This window comes from Thunnus maccoyii, chromosome 8 (genome assembly GCF_910596095.1).
Source record: "Thunnus maccoyii chromosome 8, fThuMac1.1, whole genome shotgun sequence".
NCBI classification, from domain to species: Eukaryota; Metazoa; Chordata; class Actinopteri; order Scombriformes; family Scombridae; genus Thunnus; species Thunnus maccoyii.
This window is the reverse complement of record NC_056540.1, coordinates 17,280,075-17,295,364: the sequence shown is the minus strand read 5'-3', so window position 1 is coordinate 17,295,364 and position 15,290 is coordinate 17,280,075. Positions and strand designations below refer to the sequence as shown.

The 15,290-nt window shown below is 39.2% G+C and overlaps 2 protein-coding genes across 3 annotated transcripts in view; one reads left to right on the top strand and one right to left on the bottom strand.

Moving 5' to 3' along the window:
• The window catches only part of LOC121901853 (Kv channel-interacting protein 1-like), a 45,892-nt gene extending 37,078 nt beyond the window's left edge, over positions 1–8,814 (top strand). For both annotated transcript variants that reach the window (XM_042418880.1, XM_042418881.1), the window contains exons 2-8: positions 2,506–2,630; positions 5,266–5,335; positions 5,430–5,500; positions 5,588–5,695; positions 5,813–5,917; positions 6,501–6,563; positions 7,130–8,814. In XM_042418880.1, coding sequence (XP_042274814.1) covers positions 2,506–2,630; positions 5,266–5,335; positions 5,430–5,500; positions 5,588–5,695; positions 5,813–5,917; positions 6,501–6,563; positions 7,130–7,177 — 590 coding nt within the window. In that variant the 3' untranslated portion in view covers positions 7,178–8,814. The remainder of the gene's footprint in view (positions 1–2,505; positions 2,631–5,265; positions 5,336–5,429; positions 5,501–5,587; positions 5,696–5,812; positions 5,918–6,500; positions 6,564–7,129) is intronic.
• Positions 8,815–9,817: 1,003 nt separating this feature from the next.
• On the bottom strand, positions 9,818–12,994 carry LOC121901411 (T-cell leukemia homeobox protein 3-like). The gene is made up of 3 exons (XM_042418178.1): positions 12,091–12,994; positions 10,918–11,155; positions 9,818–10,270 (listed from the first exon to the last, which is right to left on the bottom strand). The coding sequence occupies exons 1-3, from the start codon at positions 12,515–12,517 to the stop codon at positions 10,087–10,089; spliced, it is 849 nt and encodes a 282-aa protein (XP_042274112.1). The 5' UTR covers positions 12,518–12,994; the 3' UTR covers positions 9,818–10,086.
• Positions 12,995–15,290: the final 2,296 nt, after the last annotated feature.

Below are 15,290 nucleotides of genomic sequence, written 5' to 3'. Positions count from 1 at the left end.
AGTTTTCACTCTATAAGTTAAATTTACTGAGCGAAAGTGTAGAAAACAATTTCAAACTTGACTTCCCATGAGTCCAGACACATACCTCACAAACCAATGTTTTTGTTCCATAATGTTTGTACATTTGGTGCATTCTGTGTTTTATGTCAGAGGATCTTTATAATGCAGCCCTGTCAGATGCTTTATGACAAGCACATGCTGCTGCTGCTCATATATACAGCTTGAAGATTCAAATAACTGATGTCATTTTTTATTTTTTTAAGAGGCATAACTGTTCATTGTATTGTGAAATGGGACATCCTGCGCCCTGTCAGTTTTAAATGTACGTATGGGAGTGTGACGGTGACTGTGTCCCTGCTATCAGCATTATAACATGGACCATAGAGTCTCAGTGAAGCCTTTCAGAGGAAGACCAGGTTCTCTGACACTATAGGTGCATGAACCATGTACACAGTGAGAATAAATATGTACAACCAAATACATTAAAGCGAGTGCTGGTGTGTGAGGACCTGTGTTTTATGTGCATTTGAATAAGAATACATGTGTTTTGATATATGTGGGTGATTTTACAACATACCCGAAGCTCCACCCTAACTGACACTGAAAAACAGCGAACTGCCTGCTAGTGAGTCTGTGTGTGAGAATAGTGTGTTTTTGTGTGTGTTTGTGCGTGTTACACTGGTCAGGAGGGGAGGATGTGCTATGTCGAGACTGCAAAGCAACTCGTAACATAATACAAATTCATAACGTAATGATGTTCCTATGATGTAATTAATTACCAGACCCTAAGGTAATAAGCTCTTGTGGGTTAACATCATAAATGATTGTATCTTATGTGGCTTAATACAATAGAAGAAGAGTTGTATTTTGTTTTATAATATAATTACATCAACATGTAATGAGATATGAAACTCTTACCAACAGTGCTGCATTTGGGAGACAAGTTTAGTTATGGATCATACTGTAATTGACATTTGAATTAAAAATCCCACTTTTGACTCTTGAACTATGGCAACATTTCTGTGGATGGATCTAAGTAATGTCTGCTGATGTATTAAATGGGAACACTGCATACTGAATCTAAAAAAGTGATACACTGTTGACTGAGGTTTAATTTAGCACTAAGATGAAGTTGTCTTTGCCTGGCACTGTAAAAATGCTGCCCCTGTACTCCTGATTCATTGGGCGAATCGAACTGAAGGGGGGAATATAAAATATATTGGTGTAGTGAAGCTTTACGAGGTACTAATGGACTACGCAGATAAAAATGTTTCTATTTCAAGACTGTTGATGTTTCAGAATCTGGATAGCCAAGGACAGAGTGAACCTTGACACTCAATTACAGAAGAGCAGGGGCCTAAAAAATGTTTTGGCTCACCCATCTCATCTGTACTGTACACTATGACTTGTACCTGCACCCTTTCAAACCTCTAAATTCTTCATTGACAGTGGAATAACTAGTATACCGATGAAGACTTTTGTAAGAAGCAGCTGTAAATCAGACACTCATTTGCATATTAGTGTTAAAAGTACAGAGGAAATTGTACTCAATCACCATGCAGCAGCACATTAATCAGCCCCTACTGATAATTAGAGGTTCACACAGGCAGAAATCTAGATTGAAGCACCATGTCGAAATGTACTCACATGGACCATCAAGCTTTTTTATGCAGTGCCTTAGAAACTAGCATTGTAGCTTCACACCCATATAAGTTAGATGTATTTATTATACAAATGCATTTATCCATCACCCTCTCGGATGTTTTAATTATCTATAATGAGGCAGGAAAGGAGGTTAACTCTTTGGCCCTCCTTAAAGTACTGCCTGGCAAACAAACTACAGGTCAGTGATGGAAAATCAGACTGACATTATTCTGAAATAGCCCTCATAAAACATAACGTCTTATTACTTAACCACCAGTTTTTTTTCATCCTGCGTTTTACTACAGCACATTATGACCACTATATCATATTCAGATTTTTTTATTACTGTTTTTTTATTACTTTTTATTACTACTGTGTGCTCGTGCAAATGTGTAGATGAGTGTCTGGGAGAAAGAGGTGGGTGGAGTGTCTTATACTGTTATGTTCACCTATAGGCACTGTGTGTGTGTGTGTGTGTGTGTGTGTGTGTGTGTGTGTTGTCTCAGAGTGAATGGTTTGTCCTCTCTCCCCTCCCCTCCAGCGAGGAGAGTAATGAGTTGTTAATGATAGGGCCGGTGAGAGGAGGAACATGGAGCTGTGAGACTGACCTCTACCTCTCTGCACCTCCATCTCTCATCCTCTCCTCCTTCTCTTTTTTTTTGTTACAGTTTGTATTTTTTCCACCTTTTTCAGAAAGATCTCAATTCATTTCAGACTCGATTATATATCCACTTCTCCCTTTTCTACACTACTTCTGTTATTCCTTTCTTTTGCTCTCTCGCTATGTTTGCATTTTGTATGACTGTGTGAGTTATCTTAAATAACTTTGCTCTGTTTCTCTGCCTGTGTTTGTCCCTTCAGACAAAGCTGACGATGACCTGGAAATGACCATGGTGTGTCATCGGCCGGAGGGCCTTGACCAGCTAGAAGCTCAGACTAACTTCAGCAAAAGAGAGCTCCAAGTGCTCTACCGGGGCTTCAAGAATGTAAGAGACTGTTCAAGTGCACTTCACTTTTGCTAGACTTGTCCTCCTCTTCCTCATGAGGTGATGTGTCAGTCAGTACTGTAGATACTTTGCTCCAGTGCTTATGTGCCTTTGAGATTTCTGCATTTTTAAAATGAAAGGCAAAGGGAGCTGGGTGTTCACTACAGTGATGCTTGGAAGTGATGATGATGATGGTGAGGATAATGTGTATAGTTTCATAAAACTTTGCCATCAGATTGAATGCACTTCAATTAAGTTTTTTTTTTTTTGGTATTCATTAGTGAATACAACATTTTTACAAGACAGTTCAGTGCAGTTACTCAGCTTAGACCTGTAGTCCCTCCAATACACAGAGATGACTAAGTTAAGATGAATGTGGAGGATCAGACATGATCTTTGTCATAAATTCATCATGTTAAACTATGAAGTAGCACTTCCTAATAAAAGCCCCTTTTGTCTCTAAACTGAGTAAATACAGAGTGGGTAATGAAAATAGAAGATCTGAATTGAGAATGGACTTAAATGCAGTTAAACATACTATACAATGTTTTTGAAAAATCTCATTTGTTGAATATACTTTGAATTACAGGCATAAGACTGGCTTTATTTTATTAGTCACCTGTTATCTTCTGGCCAGTTTATTAAACTTAATTACCAAGAGCTGTCCACAGTTTGACTTATTAACAGCCTGGTGTAGAAAAAAGCTCAGTTCAGACATTTGCATCAAGATTTTAACTCTTTCAGTTTGGCAGTGTGACTCTGTTTATGTGATGCTCTGAAATAAATCTGAGCAAGCCCCCCCCCCCCTTCAGAGCCTGAAATATACAACATTTGATGAACACGAACACATTAAAAGAAACATTCGGCAACACAAACAACTAAATGCGAATGTAGGAGGAGGCTGGGGAGATGGAGGGAGTTAAACTCAGCAGTGTAGCAGCAAGGGCACAACACACTGCAAACTGAATGAGTGCCAGATGTGAGATAGGAGAGAGGCAGGTCAGTGGAGGTTGTATGTGACATATGACTATAAACTTACTTTTGTGCCTGCTTGAACTACAGCGAGGCTCCATTATCAGTTTGTCTCTCTCTGCACGGAAAGTATTGATTAGAATGTAAATTTAAGTAATTTAAAAACCTGTCAGTGAGGTTGGTCTGTCTAATTTACAGTATATAACAAAACTGAGCAATATCACTAAAATGTTAAATTATTCAACATTGTATCATATTACAATAATTGTAGTATTTTTAGGATGGAGGGTATTTGATCTTATTTATAATTAAAAACAAACAAAAACAAACAAACAAAAGTGAGCACTCAAACAAAAAATATTACACTTGTGACTTCCAAACAAGACTTGTGAACCTATGAACACCACAACTTTCTCACTTTTGGCCTGGGTTGTGTCTTATGCAACATGGTTCCACATGGTAAGGAATTGGCTGAACAAGTAAGACATCAAATTATGAGACTAAATAAAGATGGGAGTACAAGATCATCAGTAGGCTACTGAACAGAAGCCAAAACACAGTTGCAGAAGATGTGGCGGCTGTCCTCGAAAAATGACGCAAATTTGCTATTTAGGCAACCTTGCGTTGAAAAACAGATGGGCAAGGGCTTCTAACTCGGCACAAGGATTATCTGTGGAAATGGTGTTTCAGTGACTGCTCAGACAGTGAAGCGAAGGACATTGCATGAAGTCAGCCTCAAGCGAGATCAAACTTTGTCAAAGTACATGAAAAGAAACCTAATTAATACTGGCGGCACATTCTTTGGTCAGATGAAACCAAAATAAATGTGTTTGGATCAGAAGGGGTCCATTATGTTTGGTGTAGACCTGGCCAGGACTACCATAGTGACTGCGTAGTGCCGACTGTGAAACATGGAGGTGGGAGTGTGCTAATATGGGGCTGCATGAGTGCAAAAGGTGTAGGAGAGATGACATTTATAGATGGCACTATGAATGCAAGTTTGTATACCCAAATACTGAATGAAAAGATGACTATCAGTCTCAAGAGGGTTGGCAGGAGAGGAATTTTCCAACATGACAATGATCTCAAACATACCGAAAAAAATCACACAAGAGTTTTTAAATTAGAAAAAAGTGAAAAATATGAGCTGAACAAGTATGTCCCCTGACTGGAATTCAATAGAACACATTTAGGGTGTTTTAAAGCAGAAGGTAGAGCAACAAAATCCCTCCAGCAAAGAGCAGCTGAAAACAATCATCTGTGAAGAAAGACAGAACATCTTTTCACAGATTTGTGCAAGACTAGTATGATTCATGCCCAGGAGAATCAAATCTGTCATCAGAAATAAAGATGTGCATAAAAAATATTGAGAAATAAAAGAATGGAGTCTCACTAATGAAGGGTGTTCTGACTTTTGTTGCAGTTTGTTCTTAAATATGGACCTTTGATTAGTTTAATTAGTCAAACATTCTGTTTTTTTTTAATTAATTGGCTAAATTCTTCTCGTGTTTTGTCTAAAAACAAATAAACCTGTATTAAATTGACAGGATTTGTAATTACTAACCGTTTTAGTGTTATTGACCAGGGGTGGACTCTGTTCTGTTATATACTGTACACACCCCCCTCCCCACTTTGTCTTTTTTATCTCCATCTCTCCTTCCAGGAGTGTCCGAGTGGCATTGTAAATGAGGAAACTTTCAAGCAAATATACTCCCAGTTCTTCCCACATGGAGGTAAAGAGTGTGTGTTGTTGTTGTTTGCTGTGTCGTCTCAGTCTCCGTATTGTTTTCTATGCAGTGGACAAAACGTTTTCCTCCTCTCCTGCAGATGCCAGCACCTACGCACACTACCTGTTTAATGCCTTTGACACAGCACATTCAGGCTCCATAAAGTTTGAGGTTTGCTTAATTCATTTCCAAAAACATATTCTTGTTCTGTTTACCAATTATTTTCAGCTTTTCATAGTGTCATTTTGTCTCCATCAGGACTTTGTAACAGCTCTGTCCATCCTGCTGAGAGGCTCCATCACTGAGAAACTCCAGTGGACCTTCAACCTCTATGATATCAACAGAGACGGATACATCAACAAAGAGGTGTGTTTTTTTGTGTGTACACGTCTAACTTTGCAATTATATTTTACATCTGTGGTTATGTTAATCTTCACATTTGATGTTTTTATTTGTGTGTCTCTCTGTTTGCGGTTTTAACAGGAGATGACAGACATCGTCAGAGCGATATATGACATGATGGGGAAGTACACGTACCCTGTCTTGAAAACCGACGCACCCAAACAGCATGTGGATGCCTTTTTTCAGGTAAAGACATTTGACTCTTCAACAGGGCTTTTTTCCTCTCCTTGCACATTGATTTTTATCTTGTGGTTTATGTGTATTATTTTTTTTAAAAACTGAGCAAATAAACAATCTCAAAACTTAAATAAACCCAAACTTAGCAAAGAAATCCAAGAAGATACATCTTGGGATCAAGACAGCTATCGGGTTGACCTGAATTGTCTTCAGGATGTAATATTTAATATGACTGTATTGGAGATTTTGTTCATGATTTGATGTTTCAGTCTGACATTGTGATGTACTTTGAGACGTGTTTTGTGTTATTTATTTTATGTCTGTACTTGTTGTACTCTTGAGAAAGAGATTTTTTAATCTCAACAAAGTTTTCCTGGTTAAATAAATGTTTATAAAAAATGGTCCCGGACACACTGATGAGCAGCAGGTGATCTCTGATTAGTGTGATGCACAAACAAAGAAACAAACAAGCTGCCCAAATGATGATGATTTCACTGAATGGGCTATTGAGCTTTGTGGGTTGCATTTGTATCTTTATGTCTTTGTATCTTCCCTGACACACCTTAGACCCCATGTGTGTTTCTCTCCACAGAAAATGGACAAAAACAGAGACGGGGTTGTCACTCTTGATGAGTTCATCCTTTCTTGTCAAGAGGTACTCTCTTGTTTTGCCTCCTCCCTCTCTCTTGTATAATCCTGAGTATCTCTCTGACTTTGCTATAGGCTCTTTTCATGGAAGACATTTTGATATGTCACAGCAGGAAAATCACACGTGTGAATAATGAAATAAACGATGGCTGATTCCCATTTAGCTGCTTCAGTCTCAGGTTCCTGGTATTTCACATGCTGGCTCACTGTCACACTGTCATGACTCACTGGTACAACTGAATAGATAAGAGGTATTTGACAAGTCAGAATATCTGCTGTGTGGCTTTTTGCACAAAAAGTTAAACAGTTTTGCTTACTGTTTATGAAAGGCAATTGCTTATCTTCCTCCTTTGCAAGTCTCACTACATTGGCTATTAATTATGGTCTTTGCTGCCACAGAAATGTTTTTATTTCAGTATGTTTGTCTGCTGAGAGATTACGCTCTACATAACATTGTCCTCATTTTACAAGCTTTTACTGCCCCCTAATGGCCAGTAAACTGAATTAAATGGTGATTGTTGGTTGACTTTCTTGTCACAATCAGCTTCTCATTCTTCTTCTCACTTGGCACAGGATGAAAACATCATGAGGTCTCTACAGCTGTTTGAAAACGTCATCTAGACAACAAAGAAGAGGGAAATGCGGTGCAACGGACGAAAGCACAGACTGGGAGAGGAGAAAAGAACAAAGAAAAAAAGAGAAGGAGGAGAAGGAGAGGGAGGTGAACCTGCAGAGAACACACCCTGCGGATGAAGGGAAACAAGCACTTTGGGTTTGACAGACTGTCACAAAACTGTATGGAAGGTGTTTCGCTGTAACAAATCCATGGTGACAAACCATCACTGGTTTTTGGAAAATCAGACTCAACCCGTCACCTTCATTCGACCTTTCTGTAACCATTTACCTCCATCTCCCTCGTTTGTTGCTGTTCGTTATTTTAAGTCACCTCGGGACAGTGTGTATTTTACCCCACTGTGTAAATAGTGATCCTCTCACAATTGGTCGAATACCTTTCTGAAATATGTAAATTGAACCACATTATCAAGCAGGTCTCCCTAAAAGCAGCTTAGCAGTGAGATCAACCAAATGCATACTTGGTGCATTAATGGCTTAAATAATAACTGTTCCCATCACAAATTTTCTGTGTCAGTGCATCGAACACGAGCAATAGTGTAAAGCATGCGAGAAAGAGGTGCACAGTATATTTATGTGCCATTAAAAAGTGGTGGAGATATACTGAACATCCTGCTATGTGGATTCATTTTGGAGGACAGGTGTGGGTGTATCATCTCACAACGCCACCTCAACTTGTTTTCAGAAGTCTAGTAAATTCAGACACAGAGCTGAGTGTGCGATAGTCTTACATCTTGTGACAAGCTTGCGACAAAAACGCCCTCTTAACTCCTCCTGTGTGTGCGTGTGTGTGTGTGTGTGTGTTCCAGTGGTGTGAGTCAGTGTTTCAATGTTGTAACAACACAAATTGTAGATATTTAACTGTCGTATTTGTGGCTTTTACTCACTGTCTGTCTGTGTGTTTCTGGTCCTATCTGTCTGTCTGTCTATCTATCTGTCAGATTGGATATAACTGTAATTCTAGTACCTTGACGCTCATTGTACACTTGAACTGATGGCTTGTTAATAAAAGAGAACATTTAGAGGTTTACTGGCATATAAATGCAGAGCGACACAGGGATGTCCGTGTGTGTGTGTATGTGTGTAGTGTCCTGATGTAAAGTTTCTGTTTGCCTGAATATTAAAATGTCTTTTATTCAAGCATGTACTGTAGCTTCATCTTGTGGACATTACAACTAGGTGAACTGACCGTGTCTCTGCTAGAGAGGAGAGTTTTGTCTTCAACTCTTGTCTGTTTAATAAAACTCAGAACTACCAACCTTTCACTGTGAGGGAGAGACAGAAAAGTGGGAGTTGTGGAAGGAGGGACGATGGAGAAAGAGTAGAGGGAAGACAAAGATGAGAGAATATGAGGGAAGATGAGAGTAAAGACCTTTTCACTGATTCCTGAAGGAATGGAAGCCATGTTTCAAACAAGAGCCATCGTTTTGAAGATTGAGCAAGGCAAAAAAAAAAATAATAATACAGATTTAAATATGATTTACTGTCATGCCCTCTCACTGTGCTACCAATAGTGTGATTATATTCTTTGCTGAGATGTGCTGCGGCTCGTCTCAGATGTACCCAGACATACATCCAGACAGACTGACAGATGAACAGACAGACAGGCATACAGACACACAGCTTAAAACTGTCAGAATGAAATAATGTGTGTATTGAAATATTGTATAAAATCATTATATTTATCATTAAACTTTTCAAGAAACAAAATGAATCGTCTGCTTTTTTTTTTTTACCTTGTCGCTCCACAACTTCTCTTTCTTATAATTATAATGTGTTAAAACCTTTAAAGAAAATGTTTATGGTGCATCATAGAAAGCATGAGAAAAAGGGGTCACAAGAACGGTTTATACTATTATTTACACAGCTATACAATGAAAGTACAAAAAAGGAGTTGTACATCTGTGCCTCCATTCCAACATGGCCCACAAATAAAGCTTAATAATGTGCATATGAAAAAACCTCACCACCATTACTGAACATGCATCACTCCCTTTATTACCCAACTTACAGCCTCTTTCATATTTTCTTCGCTTCTCAACCCACTAATCCTAACATCTGTTTTCCCTTTATTACTGCTTACAATAGCTTTTTTTTTCATAATGTAACACTTTGGGCATCATTTTTTCTTTTGGGGCTAAGGTGGTGCACCACACCTGGATATGTACAGGTGATTGTGGTGGTGCAAATTTATAAATTAGATCTGAAGAAGGTTTAAGCACCAGAATGATTAGAACATTTCTCTCAATCTGCTTTTTTGTGAGGACATTTTTTTGTGTTTTGATTTAAGAGAGCAAGAGATTCATTAAAAACACATTTTGACATGAGTTCTCTGTCTTATGGGTGTTAGAGTGTAGGCCTCTCCTTAGTTTATCTGTTTCAGAATAAGGGAATAGTTGCATTGAGAGAAAACTCCTCCACAAAACGCTCTATCATGTCTTACGGTGGAGAATTAACTGCCTCCTTCAGGACTATGGAGTTAATTCTTCACTCCCTTTTATTGTAATAAACACAATGAGTACAAGCAGATAAGAAGACAATCACAGGGTGACAAGATATTTCAGTGACAACCTCTGTTCAGCTCTTGTTTTTTTTTTTTTTTTTGGATTTGACAAGTTTCCAAGTAGCCCACAGAGTTGTGAAAATGTAGTCCGAGAAAGTTCTGTTTCTGCTTCAAGACAGACATCACTCACCATCTTTTCAGGTCCAGTTTCACAACCATCCACCCAAAAACTGCTGTGACCCATTCTTCAGTTTGTCTTGTCCAACCTTTTTTCTCCATCGCATGGATCAAAGTAAGTCCCAAAGATACTGTCTTCATGTGGGCCTAATTTAATTTATTTATCCTCCCAGGGATAATAGATGGTGCTCATTGATTTCAGCGTGGTGTCTGGTCTCTATTCCCTTTCCTCGGCCCAGGGTTGGAGGTTCTGCAGGGCGTACAGGGAGGAGTTATGGGCGCACAGCGGATCAGACACCGCTGATTCGCTGAGGGACTTCTGGAGGGCGGACTGCTGCAGCTGCAGGATGAGGCGATTGGCCTGCTGACGCTCCGCCTCCCTCTCCTCGGCTGTCTGTCTCCTGACAAGAGACAGGAGAAGAAATTAAACATCAATAAATAAATAAAATGTAGGATTGTGTAAAATTTTAAGAAAACTTTGAAAAAAAGTTAAGTGTGACTGAAAATCCCCATAAACTGCATTAAACTACAGTGATAACTTTTTATATTAGAAATAAAATGATTTTTATAAAGCGCTGCAAAGGTATAAAGATTCATCTCAAGCGTGAACAATTTGCAAAATAAAAATAATGTCTTTGACTCGTTTTAATACTTTGTAATAACTTCATTTTGGAGATCTTTAAAGCGGTTTTAGGCGAGTTAAAATTGTACAAATTGTAGAGCTTATCCCTAAAAATATTTTTTTCTGAGGAAAAAAAGGCAATAAAATTATATTCAAGCCAAAATGTTGAATATGTTGCTGTTTATTTTTGTTTATCCTCCAGTATTTCTGTTCCCTGTCAACGAGGTTATTTAACAGGAAATTACGCATGGGGTCATCTGCAAAACGGGGAAACTTTTTTTTTTTAATTGGACGTGGGAAACTGGCGTGAAGCGTGGTGCAGGAAGGCTGCAGTGCCTGGGTTTAAAAGTGTAAACTGTGCTGAAGTATGGTTATAAACGTAAGTGCAACACAACTTTGACTTTGACTATGAATTTTCATAACAACCTCCACTTCGTCCTGCGGTTCTGGAACCAGGTTTTGACCTGTGCGTCTGTCATCTTCAGACTCTTGGCCAGGGCTGCTCGCTCGGCGCTGGCCAGGTATTTCTGCCGGTGGAAACGTTTTTCCAGCTCGCAGATCTGAACTCTGGAGAAGGACGTCCGCGGCTTTTTCCGTTTGGGAGGTGTCCGGTTCTGGTACGGGTGTCCTATCCGCCGAGTAACAGCGAACGGCACCAGAGCCGCTGCAGGAAACACAGAGAGAGACGCACAGTGAGTAGAAGAAGAAGAAGAAGAAGAGATTGAGAGGTGACACACTCTGTGTAGAAATTCAAGGCCAAACATCACAGATATATGCCCTGTTTGACAACATTTCCTTATTTAGACTGTGAAGATATGTGAGCTGAAGATTATTGTGAGAGAGGAGTTTGTCTATAGTATGTATAATCTCCAAACTACTAATTACAGAGAGAACAGAAGGCCTTTATCTTTCCTTTACATATTGTATTACAGGCCTTTGTCTAAAGACTTCTATTAATCTTCAATAAAACAGGCAGAACTGTCTGTGACAAAAACTTTAAAAAAAAACTTTAATCCGCCTAATTTACAGTGTTTTATGTCCTTTGTTAAATCCAGACATGTTCCAGTCTTCACTTTATTTTATTCAGTAGTTTTTACTTTTCGTTATAGTTGTTGTTGTTAACTATTTTATATCCCAATAATTCTTATAAAATAGTCAGTCTTATATTTTTAATTTAGCTTATTAATACATTGGATTTATTTGCACCACAGGAGTGAATGATGACTAGACAATGCTGTTATTGTTTGGTTGTTTAAAACAAAGACTAATGAAATTAGTTGTATGATTAATACTCTTGTTTTGCTTCTCTAGTCTACATGATTTAGAAATAAAATATCCAACGCATAAAACACGAGTGAGGTCAGTAATACAGAAACAAATCATTATATAATGAATATAGTATACTTTATTATTTAAAAAAAACATTTATAACTTGTATTATATGTGTGCTTTTCTCCTTTAAGCTCCCTCTAAATAATTAAAGTGAAAAACATTTCAGTTGACTGTTAATAGTCTTAACAAATATTTGGCACAGGTGTTTGTTTAAACATTAATAGAATATTAATGAGGGGAACCCACTAAGTCGAACAGCTGGCCTACCTGATATTCTGTCCTTGGCGAACCTGTTTCCTATCCACGGGAAGCATAGACCTCCAAACCCAGGAACAGCGCTCTGGACGGAGGCTGGGGGTCCCGGGGCTGTCATGGGTCTGTGAGCCGGGACTCGAATCACTCCCCGGCTGCCCAGACTTCTGCTCTCCCCGTATGAACCTGAAGCCTCCACCGGAGGCATTATACCGGAGAGGGAGATAGACAACGCTGTGTAAGAGGGCGCGCTGGCCCCGGTCGGGCTTCCTAAACTACAATAACCGTCCGCGTTGCTTAAATCGGATCCGCTTTGTCTTCCAGCCGTGCGCCCGTTTTCTGGCTCTGTACCGGCTCCCAGGATCTGGTCGATGCCGAAGCTGATGGGTTCGTGATGGGCCGGTTTGGGAGGAGGGCTCGGCGCGCTGGGTGCTTGCTCCATCCCTGTCGCTCTGTCGCAAAAGAAGAACGGAAACAACTGAACAAGATGTTTTTTTCAGGGAGGAGGATTCACAGCAGGGTCAAACTGTTCCAAAAGTCAACGCCAGTAATGTCTCCATCGCTGTCCACACGTCTGCCCAAGAACCCAGCGCGTCCTTGTCTCAAACAGGCCTCTTTCGGAGGACTGGGTCCTCTCTAACAGGCTGTGGTGAAAGTTTGCTGGGCGTTTGGAGAGATGTGACGCTCTGTCCTCCTCTCAGCGCGTCAAAACGCTCCGTCTAGCAGCTCCGTCCTCCTCCATCTCTCTCCACCTTTCATTGGCTGGCACCGAGATGACTGATTGAATGTTAATGGGGGTAGGCCCACGATTTGGCACAATAACTAAGATTTCCCATAACCACGGGCATCAGCGTGGTATCTTCATGCATTCTAAGCGAGTCAGTATTTGATGTTGTCGTTTTTATTCATTATAATGGAGAGTTAAGCAGCAAGCGACAACTTCATGGAAATTTATGATAGCATATGTTAAAAAAAAAAAAAAAATCGCACCAGGGATCACTGAGGACCAATGCTCATCTGAGCTGTTTGGCGATGAACATGTAATATTTTATCGTTTCAACCAAATGGTGTTTTGTCAGTCATTTGTCAGAGTTCCGCTCATCTCCATAAATGTAAGCAATATGAACGGGTTTATACGTTTTGGTGACAAATGATATCAGATGGGAAAAACATTTTTACTCACCTTAGAGTTTTATGGATTGACGCTTCTGCCCCATTACCACTTTTCAGACTAGACACAAAGTGCGCATCATTTGTCCTCTTGCTGTCTCCTCTTCAGTCTGTATCATTTGACACATGTGGAATGTACGATAATAATAACTTCAGAGGGAAAAACTGGTTGGCAGCTATTAGGAAGTGCTTTATAACCTGAAGACTATTTATCAGGGACGTTTTATAAAGGAGAAACCAAAAGGAATAAGTGTCAGTCTCAATTTATAATCCTTTTGATTTAAATCCTTCAGATGGTCCACGTCTTATAACCAAATGTGCAGGAATCACATTTATATTTCTGACATCCGTGGCATTTAATGAGCAGCTGTTTAAAAATTTGAGACTTTTTTTTTTTTAAAAGAAGAAACCAAAATGAACAAATGTATTAATTTTCTATCGAATTTAAAGCTTTGCAATTGTTCACACCTCATAACCAAATGCAGAGCAGTCATGTTTGTTTCTTTGTCGTTCGGAGACATTTAATTCTGTGTTGGTTTGATGTCAAGTTATAGAATAAATAATGTAGAATCACTGAAAAACATTTACTCATAATTCATCCTAACAGCTTTTATTAATTATGGAAAGTACTTTGATGAGAACAGAACAAATAAATAAATAAATACAGGGTAATCACTTTACCGGTGCATAATTACGCACATCCAATTCATGACATAAAACCCATCAAGTCTCTCTTTAACAATAAAAGGACAGCAGCCTTATTGAACATTGGCAGTGAATCACCAGCACCTATTGAGTTTGGCACACAATTGCGTGGCCTTATTTGTTCCTGGTTGCCAGTCCCACATTAAATGACCTGACAAGGGAAGGCCATGGGCTACTTCAGATAAAGTGTCCGGGCTCTGGAAGCTGCTAACCGCTCAGATTCAATGTAACAGGCGCCCAAAGTGACCGGATAATCACATTTTCACTAACTTGTCTCTGGGACAGACAAATGCGCGTCGGGTTCGGATGCGGCAGGTGGCTTTTTAGGCTATCACATTACTCTAACAAACCAGCATATTCATTTATTGACAAATGGGCTTTATATTTGATGGCTTTAAAAATAAAGGAAAGAAAGGAAAAAAATCTGTTAATGCTTCGTTTTTATTCTCTTGTATTTAAATGTCTGAACTGTGTAAATTATTACATTTATACTTTATGGATTATGCTGCACTGTTGGCAGACATTGCAAGCTTTTATCTAGGAACCCATTTGTTGGATAAACACGTCCCATTATCTAAGTAAACTTAATGGATCTGATACAGTTTGTTAAATGACAAAAGAAAAAACCTTCTGATAAGATAAAATGAAAATAGTTGAATTGTAATTTGTGATGCTACAAAATCAAACGGAAATGCAAAGATTCCCTGGTAGGTAATATATATTTTAAAAAGGATCGCCCTTCACAATATAGTCTTTATGAAGCAATATGAGATGGGACGAGGCCCGAGGTGTTTGTTTGGCAATATGGACAGACTGAGTGTTGGCTGGTCCAGCCTGCCATATGTGAGCTCACCGGTGGCTTTTGATGGGGGAGAATTGGTCTGTTAAAGCTGTCATCTTTGTGGACATTTTTATGTTTCTCTTGATGACATTTGCAAAATAATTCCCCAGCAGAGATTATGTCAAACTTTAAAACAGACACACACACACACACACACACACACACACACACACACACACACACACACACACACACACACACACACACACACACACACACAACAAACACAAACACATATTTAAATGTATTTAATTGATGTACGACATTTGCATATATCCTTTTTATAGGATGATTCATACCTAGACCACAACAACGGAATAATTGCGCCACTATGAACATTAATAACTATTACATTTATGCGGACTCCTCTGGATTGAGGGCTGTCTCTCAATCCTGAACACATGCAGCAGACGGGGTCCCACTCGTTGCAGATGTTGGGTGTTAGTAATCCGGTGTAATCCAATGATTATGAGTGATTATGTCACATCACCTCTGACCT